The 20956-nt window shown below is 45.2% G+C and overlaps 4 protein-coding genes across 6 annotated transcripts in view; 1 reads left to right on the forward strand and 3 right to left on the reverse strand.

Moving 5' to 3' along the window:
• Window positions 1-20956, reverse strand: part of PDCD5 (programmed cell death 5) — a 279491-nt gene that overhangs the window by 210180 nt on the left and 48355 nt on the right. The gene's annotated exons all lie outside the window — the stretch shown is intronic.
• Window positions 1-20956, forward strand: part of ANKRD27 (ankyrin repeat domain 27) — a 166053-nt gene that overhangs the window by 102581 nt on the left and 42516 nt on the right. Inside the window, exon 2 of one of the 3 annotated variants that reach the window (XM_068202534.1) lies at window positions 19502-19522. The gene's annotated coding sequence lies outside the window, so the exon portion shown is untranslated. Of the gene's footprint in view, window positions 1-7218; window positions 7347-19302; window positions 19438-19501; window positions 19523-20956 lie in introns of those variants that run through there. The other 2 variants (XM_068202535.1, XM_068202533.1) reach the window with 2 other exon arrangements.
• On the reverse strand, window positions 2267-7294 carry NUDT19 (nudix hydrolase 19). The gene is made up of 3 exons (XM_068202545.1): window positions 6484-7294; window positions 4531-4738; window positions 2267-3484 (listed from the first exon to the last, which is right to left on the reverse strand). The coding sequence occupies exons 1-3, from the start codon at window positions 7171-7173 to the stop codon at window positions 3258-3260; spliced, it is 1125 nt and encodes a 374-aa protein (XP_068058646.1). The 5' UTR covers window positions 7174-7294; the 3' UTR covers window positions 2267-3257.
• On the reverse strand, window positions 14839-18840 carry RGS9BP (regulator of G protein signaling 9 binding protein). The gene has a single exon (XM_068202546.1). It carries the CDS (start codon window positions 18798-18800, stop codon window positions 18087-18089), a length of 714 nt encoding a protein of 237 aa, XP_068058647.1. The 5' UTR covers window positions 18801-18840; the 3' UTR covers window positions 14839-18086.

The following is a 20956-nucleotide window of genomic DNA, read 5'->3' on the forward strand; positions in this document are numbered from 1 at the left end:
TGGCAGGGATGAAGCACACCCACAGAAAAGGTCAGCTCTCTCAATCCACTCCAAGTAACATTCCCGCTTTGTTAACAACGGAGTAGGAAAACAAACGCTTGCTCAAATCCCACACTAGCCGCTAGACAGTATTTAACCTGTAAAAATGCTGTACATCACTAAAACCCTCACCCCAACGGGCTGCATTAACACACGCCTAGAGAAGGTGGAGGGAGCCCCTGCAGACCCTCCCAGAGCACACAGCTCGCGCTCCACCTAATCCCTGTCCACCCGGGAGGCGCGGAGCGAGGGAGCAGCGGCACGGAACGGGGCCTTTAAAAACCACTTTCTTCCCTTTACTCCCTCTCCCCAAACCCCATTTCCCCCTATCCCGCCATAGTTCCACGATGTACCCCGCAGGAACGAGCGCACCGACCTCGCTGTGCGGCGCTGCCCCGCTCCTCACGCCGCCCTGCCGCTCCCCGCAGAACCTTCCAGAAGCTCCCGGGCTGTGAAAGGTTGGCTCGGGGGCGGGACAGAGCCCCGAACGGCCCGTCCCCGGCTCCTCGGGCACAGCCAATTATTCCCGGGCATAAAAAACACCTGAGACGCTGCAGGACACCTCACAAAGCCTAGGGAAATCCGTCGTCTTGCTTTCGGTATAAAATGGAAACCAAACTCGTAGTGAAAGAATAAAAGCCTTACTACAAACAACTTGAAATCAAGAATATTTTACTGGGACTTGAGGGAAATTATTACAACAAACCTTTGGGATTTGGAATTCATTTCAGGCTTAAAGTCTCTGTAGCAGAGGCAATGGCTAAATTTTTCTTTGGACATGTTGGTAGTTCTTAACGAATGCAGGGAAAAAGAAAAACACAAAGCAGCTGTAGCACCAAGAAGTAAATGGACAAGTAGAAAGAGTTCATAGGCATCCGCCCCTGTGGGAGTGGTGAAATAACTTCGTGCAAGTGCTCGGTGGAGTTCTTAGCTGTGCAGGAAGATACAACTTCAGCCAGACAGAGGGAGAGCCCTCGCCTAACACAAGTGCCAAAACTGCATTTTTCCACACACCGGCATCACCCCTGCACTCCTCCCCTGCCCACATTCCCATATCCACAGTCCTATTGTGCCCGGGTGCTAAATAATTTATCAAAAATATTTTCTCATAATACTTACTTTCTACATAAAAGTAAACTGGTAGAATAACCATGAGACAGAACAATAAAATAAATCTTTTGTGTATTTGAATTTGTCATCTCGAGGGATATGGTCCAGATGAATAAAGTGAAGGTTCTAGGAGAGCGCACTGTCGCTTGTTGAAGGAATTACTAGATGAGAACTCCTGGAAACTGCCCTCAGAGATAAAGGAGCAGGAGAGAAGAGAGCTGGCAGCTCCTTAAGCATCTTTTCCTTGAAGCACAAAACCTCTTGATTCCCATGTGTAATGAATCGGACAAAGCAAGCAGGAGACAAATGAATTTAAGTAAGACTCTTCTGGTCTGACTGAAGTGCAAGAAAGAAATGCACAGGCACTGGAAGCAGGAATAGGTATCCATATATTCTTTCTGCAATAGGAAGGGGGAAATATAGGGATGGTGCTTGGGGGTATAGGAATGGGATCAGGAGAGCAAAAGCACAGCCGGAGCTGAATGTGGCAAGGGATCTGGGAAAAAAAAAAAAAAAAAAGAGCTCCCAGAGGTATATTGATTAGAAAAGGAGAACTTAAACAAATGTACACCTCCACCCCCAACACTTCAGTGATAATGCACATAGAGAGGGCTGACAGGGTTTCTTTGACATTTGACTCTTTTTTTAGCTCAGTTTTTGCTGCAGTCATGCTTCCCACATTTCCCATGTCCCCGAACTTCAAGGTGAGGAGTAAAGTACTTTTTGTTGGAGAAAACCAAGGTCAAGATCTGAGAAGCCTGAACATAGACAAGTCCTTGGGACCTGATGAGATTCATCCCAGGAAGGAATCTTGCTAAGGGAACTAGCAAGGGTGGGTCCTAGGGCACTCTCCATTGCGTTTGAAAAGTCAGGGCAGGCAGGTGAAGTCTCCAGTGACTGGAGAAAAGGGAACGTCACACCCAGCCAGAATATTCAGAAGGTGTTCTACTGCACAATACACAGGGTTCTGCTTACATGGTCATTGTTCAGCACAGGTTTACAAACCTCAACAAGGTCTGCAAAACCAGCACCAGCCTGGGTGTGTTCTGAGGGAGAAGAGAAAGACACACCTTTTTTTCAGTATTTATTTTTAATCCAAATGAATGCTACAAACCAATTTAAGCTAATTGTAGCAACAGGTTTTAATTGACACAGAACAAAAGCTGGAACAAAGCTTTCTGAACAACTTTACTGACTAACCTGAAGTCATCATTCATTCTCCTTCCAGATAAAAAATTTACAGAACTGCTCCACTGACTCCACTTATTGTACAAAAGACAAATCCACCCAAAAATCCAACCCAAAAATTAAGCAGCAATCTTTCCTCTGAAGTTCTTAAGTCTCAGTTATATTAGTAAAGTAGTTAAGAAGCAAAAAGTGGGATGTTAGAATATAAAAGTGGGTATATCAAAGAGGAATATTATTCCCTTAAGTTGTTGATATCTTTTTAGTGCTAAAAAAATAAACTTTATTTTTTTAAATTGCTTACAACTTGAAGATAAAAAATATATTGATAAAAAGAATGCACTCAATTCCATAGAAGACTTCTTTTAAATTATGTCTACCTTTGAAAATTGTAGTTTTGAATGATTACCATTAGTAGAAAGAATTTAAGTATATCAAATATAAAAATTAACTTTCTAATATCATTTTCTAAAGTGCATTATAGTTAATTTATGTATATATCTATATCTATACATACATTGCTTGTCCCCAAAATGAAAAAGAGAATAGAGTGGAAAATGTCAACACATATGGAATGGGAGATTTTACCCATTTCTAGACACACATTGTAGTTGTCTAGCAGGTAACTTTGGGAAGCATAGTAAAGGAATCCTTCAACTCTTCTCTGCTTGTTCTGAACATAACATATATTTCAATTTTCAGTGAGAAGAGGACCTTTGTAACCCAACAGTGGCACAACTGCTCTTTTTAAAGACTCAAGAGATTAGATACACATGGATGTGACACCACACACACATACAAACATAATGCTTTGGCAGGACAGAGAAATATTTTCCTCACTATTTGGCAACAGTTAAAAAGCACCAAAACCACAGTGAGCATATATGCAATTAAAAGCATTCTAGATTTAAACCAAAGACATATTATAATCTACTGTTGTACTCTGAATTGTCACACTTTATCATCATTGGATTTATATGCTTATATTTTGCTTGAATATTAACGTAGACAGCAAGATTGTTGATGTCTTTTATTACTATCCTGTGAAATATCCCACCCTCTTTCATGAGATCTTCAACCTTCTTATCTGTTGACATAATAATTTTCTTTTCTCCAGTATAATCTGGATCTTCCGGATATAACTCATCTCCTGGGGGTAGGAAAAAAGATTTAGTTATAGACTGCCAAGCTTATTTTTCAGCCTTTTCATTGAGTGACACTGGCAATTTCTTAACATTTATCAGGACATGTACATCAGTGGAAATGTATTTTGCAATGTAAAAGTAAATTGACTCTAAACATCTTCAGATTTAAAGACAGAGCCATAAATTTCTGAAGTATGTCAGTGACACTGCAGTGCACATTGCATGTTCCAGAGCTCCTGATAATATGTTATTAATATGCTGTAATGACAGCCTGTGCGGACAGGAGTGTGTATAATAGGTGGAGCACAAGACAAGCACTTCTTAGTGTCTATAAAGATAGGACTAAGAACAGAAATGTATTTTGTTCTATTTTGTTGAAGGAAATAAATGTTTTGCAATATCAAGGCATTATACTCTTGTGCAAGACTGATAATAAACTACAAATATAGAAATCCTAGAGGTCAGTTGTGACCAAAAGAAAAAAAAAGGAAAGCATAATGAACAACAAACTAAGAAAATATGAAAATAATAAATAGTATATGCAGTTTTTCTTAACACTGCATGTACATGATTATGAAATGAGAGAGATTTAAGTAGGAGAAAGGGCAGGAGGAAGATGACTGAGTGTATGGTTTTAGTCCAGTGCCTTATCACTGCAGCTGGAAGTTGTGATACTGCAGCTATGCTTGATTCCCTTCTCCTCACAAATACCTGAAATAAAGCAGAAGTCCCACTGAAAAGGACTAAACAGAAGGAGTTTTGAAACATTCTTCAGGTTACACAAAGCTGAAATGCTGAAATTTCTTCACAAATACACATATGATGACAATGGTGAGACAATGAGATTGTGAGTAACTAACTGTGCTGTCTGATGCCCTGGTTTGACTGCAGCTACTGTCACAACTGTAGCAAACAAGGTGGAAACAGCATGCACTGATTTGACTTAGAAGAGTATTTTCTTACAGTTAAGGATGGTTTATGTCATGTGGCTTCAGCACACAGCATTCAGGAGATGCTGTGTATTTAGGAGAAGCCTCCAGCGTGTCCTTACCCGGCAGCAGCTGGATGAATCCATCTGCAGCACTCAGCATCACGGGCATCCAGCGCTCACAGCCCTCCAGAGCGCGTGCGGAGCTGAACTGCTGCAGCTCCTCGAGGGAAGAGAAGTTGCACAGCCTGCAGAATTCATAAAACTGAGGTGGAGGAAACAAGATCTCTTGAGACTTAAAGCGTTCGATGGCTTCGGGAGGTGACGACCACTGGAAGGTGAAAACAAGTCTTGAAATAATAGTTTCAGCAGCAGATAGAAAGTCTGAATAAACTGAAAAGTCATTTAGCAAGGAAGTCTATAGAGCAAAGGAGCTTGCAACAGACAGTATCTTCTGAATACAATAAAAACCATGTATAAACTACACCAAAGTAACAACAAAGACATTCTTAAAACTGAAAAACAATTGATAAAAATTACTCATTTTTCCCAATAAAATATTTTTTTATTTTACATACAGACATGCCACATTAAAAACTGAAATTTGTTTTAGGGGCATTACTGAAACCAACAGAAAACATTAAACTCACTATTACCAGAGGTTGCCACTGATGTTTTGAGCTTTAGAAGTACCTCTAAACATCTGCTTCTTAGAAGCATTGTTTTCAGAGTGTGAACACCCAGCTATTCATCATAATTCTGCATATTTAAACTATGGGTAATCTTGATTTCATCTCACATGGTTCATTTAATAATATGTGCATAATCATTTGCAGTAGATTTATACTATTATCGACAAAATTACAACATGAACTCTTGAAAGTCAGGTTTCAGGTACTTTTAAAGTTCTGTAGCAAAATTTGTTAAAACAAATAAATATAGCAACATCAGTAATACCAACATTGTTAGGTAGGCTTTTACAGAACTGTCTGGTTTCTCATCTACTTCTAACTTGTAATCAAACTTCAGAATCCTAGAAAAACTCAAGGACCATAATGTACCTGACCTTGAGCTCTCTTAGAGTTTCTGCATGATGTTTGTTACTTTTACACTCTCAATTAAAAAAAAGTTAAAACTTCAAAATTTTTACTAGACTATTTCAACAAGTTTGCATATTACTTACAATCTTCCAAGGAACTCTAAAAGAAAAACTACCAGCATGTCATGCAGTCCTGGAATATACCTGGATATACCACATGGATCTCTCCCAGCATACTGAGGAAATGTGACAACCCTGCGCTACACTGCAGGAATCAATGTCAAAACATGGTGTTTGTCAACTGCCTTTGAAAGAGACAGTAATTCACGGTGAAAAGGATCTGATGTGACACGGATCATGACCTCACAAAAAACCCTCTCCTGACAGCTGCTGCAGCTGCACCTCTGGTGATGGTGGCAGCTCCAGGTGTCCAGGGGACAGGGGCACCCTGCAGGTAAAAGCTCCCTTCCCTGTCCTCAGGTCTCAAGGAGCTTTATCAGGAGGGCTTGGATTGATCTGGAGAAGAGACAGTTGTGTGGAGACCTCACAGCACCTTCCAGTATCTGCGGGACTGCAGGGAAGCTGGACAGGGACACTTTGTCAGGAACTGCAGTGACAGGACAAGGAGTACAATGGGAACAAATCGAAAGAGAGGACTTTTAGATTAGATATTAGAAGGCAGTTTTTTTATTGTAAGGGTGGTGGGACCCTGGCACAGGTTGCCCAAAGAAGCTGTGGATGCCCCTGGATCCCTGGAAGTGTGCAAGGCCAGGTCAGAGGGGCCTTGCACACTTGGAGCTTGGAGCAACCTGTTCTGATGGAAGGTGTCCTGCCCATGGCAGGGGCGGGACACGACGATCTTTAAGGTCCATTGCAACCCCTACCATTCTATGATTCTACGCCTGTTCGAAGTGTAAGGGCACAGTCTCGGCGGAGCCAGGGGCACCGGGAGAAGGGCTCGGGCAGGAGCGGCCGCTCCCGTCGCAACACCCGCCCGGCCGGGCTGTGCTGCATCCCGGCCCCCCGGCCCCTCTTACCAGGACGGCTGTCACCTCCTGGTCGTCCTGCGAGACGTGTGGCGGCCGCTCCTGCAGGCAGCACAGGTAGAAAGCCGTGTCATAGCGGCGGCCGCCGCGGCCGGCCCTGCCCACGGGCGTCAGCCAGTTGCTCCACTCGTGCAGCGCCCAGATGTTGGGCGCGCAGCCCAGGTGCCGGCACAGCCGCAGGAAGCAGGCCGCGTCCTCCCGCACCCGGCGCCGCCACTCCCCGAGCTCGGCGGCGGGCGGCAGGCGCTCGGCGGGCAGCGGCGGGGCCGGCCCGCGCCCCGGCACCAGCAGCAGGATCCCCGCCTCCTCGAAGGTCTCCCTGAGAGCGCAGATGCGGAAGGCGACTTCACCCGGCAGCTGCGAGCCCAGGCTCTCCCGGTCGGTGGCGAAGAGCGGGGCGCGGCTGCCGCCGGGCGGCGGCGGCTTCACGGCGCCCAGCCCGCAGTGCGGCGAGGCGGGCAGCAGCCCCAGCCACTCGGCGGAGAAATCCGCCGGTTCCGCCAGCCCGCCCGGGAACACGTGGGCGCCGGGCATGAAGCCGCTGCGGGAGCTCCGGCGCAGCAGCAGCAGCTCGTAGTCGAAGGGGCCGAGCGGCGAGCGCGGCGGCCGGCCGGGGCCCGGCGTGCGTGCCGCCAGCAGCAGCGTGGCCGCCTCCCGCCAGTGCCGCAGCCGCGGGTTCATCTTGGCCAGGCGGAGGGCGCCGGGGCGGCCGCGCTCCCGCGCCCTGGCCGGGCGGCACCGCCGCCTGCGCCCCCGGAGGAGCCACTGCAGCCGCGGGGCGGGCCGGCGCCGGGGGAGGCCCGCAGGAGGCGGGACAGCGCCGGCATGCCTCGGCCCCCCTCAGCCCTAAGCCGGTAAGTAGCGGGTGTCCTCAGGGGGCGAAAGCTTAGGGAAATGCAGAGGGTTTAAGGCAGCGATGTCCAGGAGAAACGAGGCGATGGCTTTAAGTGGCTTGGGAAGCTGTGGCTTGGGCTGGCTGGCGTTTCCTGGGGGCACGGAGTGTATTTACAGCACCACAAGGTGTAAATGTCCAGGAGCTTCCTCGGAGCCGAAAACCTCCCTGAGCACAGGGGAAGGGTGTGTAGTTCCAGCCCCGGGAGTCAGCACGGGGTCAGGAGCCAAGGACTCGGATTTGTGCTCGTAATGCTGCTGCTGACCCGCCAGCTGGCCTCACAGAAATCTCCTTATCTCAATTCCACAGCAAGCCATGCTGACAGCAAAAGTCATTTTAGGTCTGTAGTTAAACGTGACGTTTGCCAAGTTGTTTGAATTTGTTCTAGTACATTCCAAACGGGAGGAGTATGTAGAGTTTTAGTTAATCTTTACAGAGCTCTTCTGTTTTGAGGTTTTTAAGTACCTTGTTACCTGAAAAAAAAAAATTATTCGACAAGGTACCAAAACCTTGAAAGGTTCTTTGAACCTTTAGGAAACATTTTATTTTGTTAATTGATTTTGATTCCTCAATTTTGCTTAATCTATAAGAAATTTAAGCACAAAGAAGTTGATGACACAGGTTGAGAAGTTTGCGACAATGCTATTTATATGTAACATGGGAAAATCCTTCTCCTATCCATAATCCTTCTCTTGCCAGATTGCATTGGCAAATACCCTTGTACCTGTACCTGCTTCTGACAACCTCTCAATTTGATTTTATATCTGAGCTTGTACTTGATGCCTATGACACGTGTGTCACTGGAACTGAAATGAAGTTTAGAAGCAGACAAAGCAGTGGGATCCTGGATCATGTCAACTGACAAATCCAAAAATGACCTTGAGGTGTGCCCAGACACAGCTGGGCCATAAGCTCACCCTGGTGCCTGGCTGCAGTGGGCAGAGCAGGTCAGCCAAGCCAGCTGATGCTGCTAAAACGCATGGCCAGACAACAGACATGCCTGCCTCCCTCTCCTTCCATTGCTTATCACCAAATATACAAGCAAAACCAATGATATCTTGTAACGTGAGCAGCCCTTTTCCTCACTAATTTAATCCTTTTTGCTCATCAGTAATTACCACGTTAAGCAGTTGAAGCACAAGGCTCATTAATTTGTTGTTTTCTACTACGGTACTTTGAATCTAAAATCATGACATTCATCTTGATATTTGTTTGCCTTTTGCACTCTTTGTGTAATTAACTATTTCACTGTGTTAGGCATACATCTTGTTAGGAATGTGCTTTGCCTAAAAGCTGCTTTACTGGTGAAATATTAATAAACTACTGAGGTTTTTTAAGATTTAACATCCAATAAGCTTGATGGCTGATCAAAAATATTTAGGGTCCATTATGTCAGATCATTTCAGCATAAAGGCATTTTAAGTAGAAACTGCTCATGTACCAGTAATGAATGGTGTCACTTTCAAATCAGATATAATACCCTGTCTTAGGATGACAAAAATGCAATGTCTGATAGCCCTGGAACACAATTTCAGAACATACCTAGGAAAATCTGATACCAGAGAATAGCAATGATGATAGTGTTATCTTAAATTTCTAACTGGAATATTGGTTTGGGTTTTTTTTTTATCTTGGACAGTCTAAAGGCTCACAAGTGCCAGTATGTAAAGCAGGGATAACCTGGCAAACAAAGCATAGGATCATAAAATGGTCTGGGTTGGAAGAGACCTTAAAGATCACCTGGTTCCCCCTCTGCCATGGGCAGGGATACCTTCCACTATCCCAACTTGCTCCAAGCCACATCCAGCCTGGCCTTGGACACTTCCAGGGATCCAGGGGCAGCCACAGCTTCTCTGGGCAACCTGTTCCATTGCCTCATTGCCCTCACAGGGAAAGATTTCTTCCCAATATTCCATCTAAACCTACTCTCTGTCAGTATGAAGCCATTCCCCCTTGTCACTCCAGGCCCTTGTAAATTGTTTCTCTTCATCTTTCTTGCAGGCTCTCTTCAGGCACTGGAAGGGCACAATTAGGTCACCCCAAAGCTGTCTCTTCTGCAGGCTGAACAATCCCAATTCTCTCAGCCTTTCCTCATAGCAGAGGTGCTTTATCCCCCTGGTCACAACTCCCCTGCTTTCACTGGCACCCACTGGTATTAAACTCGTAGGCATTCCTGCGGGGCAGTGGAAATGGGATGTGTGCCTGGCATGGTGCTGTGGCCTCAGACACCCAGAGAATGCCAGGGCTGGGGTTACAGTTCTGTTCAGGACTGAGCTCAGCATCCAGAGCAGTTCTTTGGGCCCAAAGACAGCCAAGTGCAAGCTAAGGTAAACTTTCTTCCCTACTCCAATTGCTGCATTTTCCAGTTTTGCAGTATATGTCACCTGTTAAGAAGGTGCTATTCCTTACCTGAGGGTTGGCAGATTCACCCTATTGCTGGCAGTTTGACTTCTTTCAGAATTGTCTTAGGAAGAGCAGTTCAGTATCCATTCACTGCAAAGCTGAAGTCATCTCGTGTGAAATTCCAGGAGTGTGTGAGTCTTTACCTGACCCAGTTATCAGGACTGGAGCTTGCAGGAGGTTCTGAGAATGAGCACTCAGAAAGCACTCTGGGAGCAAAGATAAAGGATGCAAAGATTTTGCCCCCTTCCTGTCTCCTGCTAAGAAAGGCAAAAGATCAGCTCTTAGAGTGTGTATCTGCCCCCTCAAAGCTATAGCTGACCTGCTGGAGGTAGCTCACATGAATATAGAAAAAGCGTTAAAGACAAATTAGATGTAAGGTTATCTACAGAGCATGTTTCTTCATCTCCAGCTTAGATGATTTTTTCTTCAATATATTCTGCTAGAATGCAGAGCTTATCTCACTTGTACTTAAATATTCTATAGTTTTATGAGTGATTTCAGAAAAAGAAGAGAAAATCTATCACTAATCCTAAACCAAGCACACCAGTTTGTTGCATTACTGTGTGGAAGGATTCCAGCACAAGGACATGATGCTTCAAGGCCAGTTGTGGGCTGGGAATACAGGGCACTTCAGTGTGGAGAGAAGTCTCCCCATAGCTGGAATTAGCCAAATACATGTGTGACACTCAGTCAAATGTAACAGAAGGCTGAAGAGTCAAGAGGTCCCCTCCAAATTACATTATTAAATAAAGAAAAAAAGGTGCTTTTGCTTAAAACTAAAGAATTCAGCTGTCTTTCATGCTTCTTTTATGCCAGAACATAAAATTGTTTATTTAATGGACTCCAAATACATTTGTATTTCAGGTTGTTTTCAAAACCAGGTTGTGTTGTATTGAAAAATAAACCCTTCTGAGTGATACAAAAGTTACATCAAATAAAATACCATAAGATTATTGCACTGATAATAATTCTTTGAGGCATCATATTTCAGCAATGCAGAGATTACTTCAGCATTTTTCTCTACAGTTCAGTTACTGCTTACAAGAAAATGCATGTTTGTTTAAAAAAAAAGTTTAGTCACTATATATATAGAAATGATTCTCAAATTAATTTTCTTTTTTTTTTTTTTTTTTGTGATTAGACTACTTAGCAATCAAATGACTTCATTCTTTCTGTTACATCATTGCATAAATTATTTTGCCCAGACAGGTCAGTGCAGATCTCACCACTGTAATAATTAGTTTCAGATTAAAAACAAGGTCCACCAATATTTCATCATTTAGTTTACCTGGTACCCTGTGAGTTGGAGATGATTATACTAAGTCAGTTCTTGGTTTAATTTAGATGCATCTTTGTCCCCATGCAGATGCAGTGTCTACAATAATGATTTGTGACAACTGCAAGTATCAAAAAATGCAGAGATTTCACTAGGTTTGTCTACTGCTTCTTAAACTAGCTTATTGTACAGTATTGCAGAATCACAGAGTTATTTTGGTTGGAAAAAACCCCCAAGATCATTGAGTCCAACCACGAACCCAGCACTGCCAAGTCCACCACTAAACCATGTCCCCAGGTGCCCCATCTAAACATCTTTTAATTGCCTCCAGCTATTTCAAATGGTATTTCAAATATCTCCAGGTCACTTCAAAATGACATGCTAAAGCTTTTAGATTGTTTAGCTCATGTAATATCAACAAATAGGCAGACTTAATAATTAATATGAAAATTAAATAGATTATTCACTGTATATGTTTTCAAGTATAGTTTCCAAATTGTGAATAAATGTCATATCTAGGAAATGCAGGTTTATGATAATAACACCATTATATAGATTGACTAAAAAGAAAATTAAAAACCACAAAACAGTTAACTTCATACAAAATGATATTCCAACAAATTAGGCAGATGAGAAAACTAGGTTACAGATAGTATTAACAACTGGAACTGTTCTACTTCCAACAGACACAAAATGGATTACAGTCTTATAGAAATGGAAATTATTCTATTTCTGCAGCTTTTAGTTATGTGAATAGTTTTCACACATGTATTTTCTTGCCAGACTGAGCACTGGTGGCTTGTTTGAGGAGTCATTTGGAGCACACCTTCTGGGACCCAGAATTCAAATGTGTATCTCTTAAGTTACACCTGCAATTAGCATATTAGATTAAGTTGCTAAGGGAGTATCATGTTTGCTGTATCTGGCAGTCCTCAGTCATTTTATATGGTATAAATAGTTAAGTGTTTTCTTTTGTCTTTTTTTTCTTATTTCCCCTTTCTTGTGGTTTTTTTTCCCCAAAGTTTAAGCTCTTTTTGTATAGATTTTGCTGGATCACACAGAAGAATTGCATTTAATTTTTTTTTTCAAGACAATTGTAGATGACTGTAAGGTATCAGGTTTATTATTTTTTCAAAAGCCCCATGCTTTTTAAAGTAATTTTTTTTGCTGTGTGGTTTTTTAGTGCTGTGGCACATCATTGAATTCAACTGTGTGTGTTATTTGAACATTTGTGTGTGAGACAGACTTGCCTGATCAGAGACTCCAGTGATAATTTCACGCACAGTGGAAATGATCAGAATAACAGACCACATTTATGCCACAGCTGTGACATCCATTTCTGTGCAGCTGAATTATACCTAGCTTTCAGAGGATTTGTGAGTTTGTTTAATTTGGTGGAGATTTAAGTATATGATAAATAATGTCATGCAATACAGTGTAAATAAAACATACAATTCAAGGAAAGAGAACAAAACAAAAAGCCCCCTGACCCTGTGGAGGGCTGAGAAGTCAGTTTCTGTCACTCTGGTAAATCACAGAAGATATTCTCACAAATGACTGGAACTGAGCAATAAACATCATTGCATTTGTAAGTGGCCTCTGTGGGTGGCAGTTTCAGAGAGGTTGTGATGGATTTGTGTTTGCAGTCACATTGCTTCCAGCGTGGAACACTCATGCTTGGCTGACTGAGAGGCTCCAGCAGAGCCCTGGGGCTGGTTAGATGCCCTGTGACTTTTCACCTTTGCACAGGTTCTGCAGTGGCAGCTGCTAAAGCTGCATCCCAGCTGCACCCGGTACCACAGCAGCGAGCTGTGAGGATGGCTGATGGGATCCAGACATGTGGGACTGCCTTCTTCCAGAAGAAAGTCTTTGGTAGTGTGCAACTGAGGGAGATAAGGATTGTCTTCTGTAAAATGGATAACAACATGTAGCAAATCAAACTATTTTACTCTTACTCTGTAAGAGGTAATAAGAGAATGGAGTCAGTTCCACTCAGGGATATTTTATATCCTCTATCCCATTGGGCATAAGATAGTTTTTTTTTTTTTTAATAGAGAAGCTCTTGTTAAACATTGGGATGCTGTTGTATATAACAAAAAGCAAACTGTGGTATTTACTACATACATCCATCTCCTTTCCTTTTTTCATTGTTCCCTAAACATGTGGATAATTTTATATGAAAGACATTATTTTCTAATCCCACTTTTATTGTACACTTACTGTAGCAAATGTTGCTCACACGTAAACTATTTTGTCCAGATCTCTTCCTGCATTAAAAGACTTACATAATCGTATTGAGAGAAAGCACTTAGAGATCTGTAATCCACTGGTCTTACTGAATGACTTTTTACATAATGAAAATCTGAAGGGTAAATATGTTGACTAGGAGTTCCATTAGCACTTAAATAGAAGGTATTTGTGGAAAGCAAACATAAACAACACAAACCTTCCAGAGAAGGAAAAGCAAGCCTGTAACCAATCCTCTCTACAAACAATAAGCACATGTTTAATTTTTAATCTGAAAGCTAATTACATCAGTCATTTGATCTAGTTTTAAATAATTGCATTACTGTAAAAAATATTTTCATACTTACATGAAGAATTTTGAAACTAATTTTATTTTAGATTTGTAGTGCTGCAGTCTGATGTTACATTGTTTGCAACATCAGGAGAATCACATTAATTACGATCCTGTGTTCCTAAACAGTAAAAGTGTAATGGGTTTTTATGGTGATAGACTGTGAATCCTGGAATGAAATTACAAATTGCTGTGTTTAACAGATTCAGTTCTGATTGTTTGATAGAACTGTTGACCATTGTTGCTACCAATAGCACAGGACCAAGTTTCACACTCCTTAGGTTGTGTAAATCTTTTGCTAAAGTAAATGCCAGCTTTGCTGGCTGAGAGAGACAGAGTTGGGATCCTAACACAAGGAGAATCCAATTGTTAGTCCAGTCTAGTCTGCTTTTCAGGTTGTCCAGGCCAGTGGTTCTGTACTTAACACTGGACAACCAGCGCTGAAGGCAGAATCATCTGTTAGCCTAAATGTTATTGTAGCTGTTTCCTAAGGCAGGGATTTCCTGGCTTTTCAGACTGCTCCTTCCCTGGCAGTGAATACCACTATTCAATTTTGGGAGCTTGAGAAGGCTGTGTTTAACGATGTTAACAAAACTAGTGAGAGCTTAGCACATTACTTTTATTACTGTGGTTGAAACAGGAACTTTAGCTTAGAAGAGCCTACTACAGATAAGCTATATTAATATTCCAGCTTTTCAAAGAGTCACAGAATGATTTGAGTTGGAAGAGACCTTAAAGATCATCTGGTTTCAACCCCTGCCATGGGCAGGGACACCTTCCACCAGACCAGACTGTGCCAAGCCCTTATCCAGCCTGGCCTCAAACATTTCCAGGGATGGGGCAGCCACAGCTTCTCTGGGCAGCCTGTGCCAGGGCTTCACCATCCTGACAGGGAACAATTTCTTCCAGTATCTCATCTGAGCCAGCTCTGTCAGTGAAGCCATTTCCCCTTGTGGCTCCATCCCTTGTAAACAGGCGCTCTCCGTCTTTCTTGCAGGCTCCCTTCAGGCACCGGAAGGGCACAACTAGGTCACCCCAAAGTTTGTCTTCTCCAGGCTGAACAATCCCAATTCTCCCAGCCTTTCCTCGCAGCAGAGGTGCTTTATCCCTCTGATCAACTTTGTGGCCTCCTCTGGACTTGCTCTGACAGATTTTGTTTGGTTTGAATTACTACTGCAAGCAAACCAGTAAGTTATAAAGGAAGTACTTTATTTTAAGTTAAATAAATAGTGACAGTAACAGGTTTGCATTATTCAAAGTGTAGAAAATACCACCCATGCACAGGCAAAACCAGTGTAATTCAAGTCAGGAGTAAGATTTTAGTATACAGCAAATTTAATATGTGTATTCTGTGACTAAAGACAAAAGAGCTGAAGTCGATCAACACTGATATTAATTAAGCAATGCCCATCTTCTTTTGTACTATAATTACATTCTCACCAATCAACATGAGATTATGTGCTTTTTCATCATGCTGTTTCAATATAGAGTATTTTGAAGTACGAATTCCCATTTTTCACTTAAAAAGTAGCACTTCCAGTCTCCTTCCAGTTGCATTCCAGTAGGGGGGAAAATAAAGACTACAAATCCATATCTCTATTTCTTAATTTAAAGGAAGCCTCCGCACTTTTGGGCAATGGTGGTTTCATTTAGTTTTGGTTTTGTGCAATGTCCTGCCAAACTCTGTCATGTGGAATAAACACGTGTAGGAGATGAATGGCAGCACTTTTATCCATGTAGACAGTGCCAATCCTCTGTTAGAATTCTACTGAATCTATTAATTTTAGATAGCCTAAATATTAGATGATACAGATTTTTAGGAACATACTAATGATGAATTAATTTGCAGCCAGCTTTGTCTTAAAATTTGAAAATTTTTTTTTTGCAAGGCCAGTCCTTTAAATAGTAATTGTGTGCATATTCATAATAAAGCAAGACTTACATACTTAGAGGCTATTTATATGAGTTCTTTGAGTCCTGTATTAGAAAATCCAAATAAAACCCCAAAACTGTATTGGACTGAAAACTTAAAATTTACCAACCCACTGAGGCTTGCTTTCAAAGATGACCTATTCTTAAAAATTCTTCTACACAACTAAGCATGGATAAACTGTTTATTTATGGTTAGGTATGTGGAAGATACCAAGATAAAAGATAATGAATGTGGTCACTGTTACCATGTACTTATCCACCAGAAAACAGACTTGCATTCATGACTTGGGGGTTTGAGAACATGTGGTTAAATGGTCTGATTTCACAAGGTATATGGAGTTTTCAGGAAGCACAGAATAGAGCCCAATGGCTTCTCTACCTTCCTGTGAACTGAGAGTGCAAAAAGTGAAAACATCCACAGGTCCTTAATGACAACAGGTGGCAATCCAAATAGGTACATTCTTCTGCAGCTTTTACTGCATTTTCCTTAAATATGTTTACTTATTGTGATTGTGAAGGAGATCATCGAATTTAAATGAACACTCAGCAATTACACCTTGTCTAGGCAGGCTGGAACTGTAGCACCAATAAATACAGACCGGGCTTTGTTAGACAGCTGTCAGGGATCTCTACATAGATTAACTACATATAAAACATATTCTGTGAAATTAGTGAAATACAACAGAAAGGAATGTGGAGTTGTCTTGGAACACACTGAATTCCTGAGAGAATGGAGTTAGATTGGACCAATGTGCAGAGGTCACATTATCCTTCAACATAAGATAATCTATAGCTTTGAATTCAGGCCTCTGCTTACTATTTTTTCCCTCACTTACAAGTGACCAGATTCAAATACACTTCCCCCCCCCAATAAATCCAGTTAAGTTTTAAAGACTAAACTGTTTGCTGCAGTTTTTCGAAGTATGTTTAGTTCTTAACTCAAAAATACTAAAAAATATTAGGTGTTTATCCATGTTGTCAATTTTATTTAACAAGCATGAATACTGTTCACAAAACATGTCTGATTATTACTTTTGATAATGTTCCTGTAATAATCAATGAAGAAAAACGACTTCTTAAACCCCCAGTATTTTGGGGTCTTTATATTTGGCTGTGGAGTGCCCCATACACCTATGGCACCGTAGCACATGTACCAAGCATTCCTGAACCGCCAGTGTGTGTTCACAGCACTAGAAGGTATTTCCAGAAGTAAATAATAAATACCATAACACATAAATACTTTTTACAAAATATTGTAAAGCTTCTCTGCTAAGTAAGTGTCTGTTCACACAGTTTTACATTTAAATGTTGACAATTCCACAGGGAAGCACTTGAAAGTTTTATGCTGTTGCATTTCCCTTCCAGAATTGTAGTGTTATCAAATGGGACCAATCCTACAGGCTTCCTGTTTCCCAGATGATTAATCAGACATGACTGAGATATGAAACTGAGACACATTTTTAGCTTTGTCTGGATTTCTGCAATTTGGGAGCTTGCAGAAATGTGGCTGTACACATACAAGCATCAGTCCCTCCCTGTCAACAGGAGAGGGGATCCCATTGGGAAAGTCTGTTTTAACTTAACATCATTTCTCTTTGCTAAAATCTGTTTTCCATGTTACTGCATCTGCTGTGGGTAGATTGATTGCTGCTGTTTTCATAGTTAATCACGGAGTACAAATTGCTGCTTCAGAGAGAAAAATGAAAATCAGTAACAAGAATCAGTCTTTCTGCAGGGAAAGATAACATTGTGGTAAAACGTGAATGAAAACCATGAGGCTTGCTAGTATTTTTCTGAATATGCAACTCTCCCTTTTTTCTCTCTGGATTTGGAAAGCGATTAGTCATTGACATAGGCTGTGCCAATTCATGCAACTGGGTTCCATACAATCCAGTCTAAATTAACAAACAGTACTTGGTATCAAACATTGTTCCGTTTTCTCCCCCCTCCCCAACCATTAACTTATTTAAAATAGAGGTTGGTTACATTTTTTATTGGGGTTTTCATCCTTACCCCTTTCCTCCACTCAAGAAATATGTTTTGTAGTTGATGGAAAAAAAGAAGTATTCTATTCAGGTGGTCAGACAAAACACCCATGTTAGCCATCAAACTTATGTTACCCAATACTGTAAACAGTGACCAGCAGCAAACACCAGAGCCTAGTGAAGAACAAAAACCACAGGCTTCTGAGAATAGTGACCTATTAATAGCAGGCAAATCCCTGGTACAGCCAGTAGTGATAATACCCTGATATTCTGTTTAACTGTTACAAGTCCAGTAAACGAAGATATTCTATTCTGCAGGCTGATTTGCATCCCTTTTCTTCAAAAAGCATGAAGAAACAGATAGTGCATTTCAGAATACCCAGAGGCAAAAGTTCTGCTTTGTTCTTTCAAGTGCTCGTTTAAAATTCTCAGCTCATCCAAGTGACACACTTTGGAAGTAAAGGTGAGGCATGAAACACTCCAGAGACAGGCTGGAGAGGGGTCGCTCGTGTCAGAGCTTGCACCACCCTAAGACAGTTTTACCACACACACTGCCAGGACAATAGCGATAATGAGCACAGCAGTGAAAATAATCCCAGCCAGAACCTTGCTGATGTCGCAGAAGGATTTATTTTCCTCCACAGAGATCATGCCAATAGAGGAAGCACCCACACTGATGGTGGATTTCAGTTCAGCCCCTGGGTCTTGCTTAGCCTCTACTGTCCACTGGGGGACATTGACCTTCATCTCCATCTCGTACATCATCTCTCCTACCTGGTTGATCTCGTTCTCGAGGTCTTTCAAATCCACCACGTCTATGTTGTGCTCAGCCTCGTATTTCATGTTCTGGACGCTCATGGCGCGGGCTGCCACGCCGGAGGTTCCCCCGCTCATGCCTGTCTGGATCAGGTGTTTTTTGGGGACGTTCAGCGGGAACTCGTGGCCCAGCTCCAGGGCTCTCCTCATATCGATCTCCAGGATCTCTAGGCACGTGGAGAAAATCACCCATAGCCTCTCGAACTCGGCTTTATCTTCCTTACTCACGGTTTTGTCCTTCAGGACCGTGGTGAGTTTGTTCCTGTTGGCCACCGCCAGCTCCTGAGCTTTCTGCCGTGTTTTCTTGAGCTCCTCCCGCAGGTTCTGGGAGTCCGAGGTGCCGCCGATGGTCAGCACCATGTGCCGGTAGCAGGCGGTCACCTTGTTGAGCGCGTCCAGCAGCGCCTTGCACTCCTCCTTCACCATGGTGGCGGCGGGAGCCGTGCCCGGTGCCGCCGTGCCCGGTGCCGCCGTGCCCGGTGCCGCCGTGCCCGGTGCCGCCGTGCCCGGTGCCGCCCCGACTTACCCGGAGCCGGGCCCCGGGCGCTGCCACAGCCGGGCGCTACCAGCACACATGGCAAGCGCTGCCTCCGGGTCGCGCCTGCATCCAGCACCCCGGTCAGGCGGCGCCGGCGGCTCCGGGAGCCCGGGCGGGCGGCGGGGAGCCCGGGCGGGCAGGCAGCATCGCTCCCCGCGCCACCGCCGCCTGCAGCGCCACCGGGGCGCCTCGGTCCGCGCCGCGCTCAGCGGGGCGCTGCTGTTTGAAAAGTGCCAAACGCCGAGGATGGAGGAGAAAAAAATAAGAAATCAAAAAAGCCAAGGCTAGAGCTCTGGGGAGCGGCAGGCGGGCAGCCGGCGGTCCCCGCCGCCGCCACTTAACCCGCCCCAGCTGGGCGCCCGCGCGGTCACATGGGGGGAGCGCCCGGGCCGGCCCTATAAGCCCTCGCAGGCTCCGCCTCCGCAGGCGGCGATCCCGCGGTGCTCCCAGCTCTTCGCCCGCTCCCTCCCGCCTCTGCCCGGCCATTGGCTTCGTGCGGCCGCGCCGGGCCCGCCCTGGACCCCGGTAGGGCTTGGCTGGGGCGCGGAGCGGCAGGGAGGCGGGCGGCAGCGGCTCTGCGGCCGGGGAGCGGGGAGGCGATGGTGTCGGTGTGAGTAGCGCTCCCGCCCCGGGCAGCCTGCGGCTCCCGCTGGGACCGTCCCGCCGAGCTGGGAGCAGGGAGCGCTCCCGGCCCGCCGTGCTGTGCTCCGGGGGCCGCTCGGCCGCGGCCTGGGCGGCGGCGGGGCCGTGCCCGCTCGGCCTTCGCCGGGGCCGGAGCGCGGCGGGGTCGGGCCGTGCGGACACATGGCCCTGGTCAGTGACCGCCGCGGCAGGGTCGCTCCTCGCCGTGTTGAACCCCACTGTGCATGCGGGTCGGTCTTACCCGGCTCCCCGGGTGTCCCGTGTGTCGCAGACGCGCCGGGACCCGGCTGGGGAGGGAGCTCGCTGCTGTTGTCATCCGTCCGAAGGGCCGGCGTGCGGTCCGGGGCATGTGCGGGTAACTCACGTCAGGCCATGGCACATCAGGGAGTGCGGGTAGCTCACGTCAGGCCATGGCACATCAGGCAGTGCGGGTAACTCACGTCAGGCCATGGCACATCAGGCAGTGCGGGTAGCTCACGTCAGGCCATGGCACATCAGGCAGTGCGGGTAGCTCACGTCAGGCCATGGCACATCAGGCAGTGCGGGTAACTCACGTCAGGCCATGGCACATCAGGGAGTGCGGGTAACTCACGTCAGGCCATGGCACGTCAGGGAGTGCGGGTAGCTCACGTCAGGCCATGGCACATCAGGGAGTGCGGGTAGTCCCGTCAGGCCATGGCACATCAGGCAGTGCGGGTAGCTCACGTCAGGCCATGGCACATCAGGGAGTGCGGGTAACTCACGTCAGGCCATGGCACATCAGGCAGTGAGGGTAGCTCACGTCAGGCCATGGCACATCAGGGAGTGCGGGTAGTCCCGTCAGGCCATGGCACATCAGGGAGTGCGGGTAACTCACGTCAGGCCATGGCACATCAGGGAGTGCGGGTAGTCACGTCAGGCCATGGCACATCAGGCCATGGCACATCAGGCAGTGCGGGTAGCTCACGTGAGGCCATGGCACATCAGGCAGTGCGGGTAGTCACGTCAGGCCATGGCACATCAGGGAGTGCGGGTAACTCACGTCAGGCCATGGCACATCAGGGAGTGCGGGTAACTCACGTCAGGCCATGGCACATCAGGGAGTGCGGGTAGCTCACGTCAGGCCATGGCACATCAGGGAGTGCGGGTAACTCACGTCAGGCCATGGCACATCAGGGAGTGCGGGTAGTCCCGTCAGGCCATGGCACATCAGGCAGTGCGGGTAACTCACATCAGGCCATGGCACATCAGGCCATGGCACATCAGGGAGTGCAGGTAACTCACATCAGGCCATGGCACATCAGGCAGTGAGGGTACCTCACGTCAGGCCATGGCACATCAGGCAGTGCGGGTAGCTCACGTCAGGCCATGGCACATCAGGCAGTGCGGAAAACACCAGTTGTCGCTGTCAGAAGCGATGCTC

Source organism: Anomalospiza imberbis, chromosome 12, assembly GCF_031753505.1.
Source record: "Anomalospiza imberbis isolate Cuckoo-Finch-1a 21T00152 chromosome 12, ASM3175350v1, whole genome shotgun sequence".
In the NCBI taxonomy this organism is placed as follows: Eukaryota; Metazoa; Chordata; class Aves; order Passeriformes; family Viduidae; genus Anomalospiza; species Anomalospiza imberbis.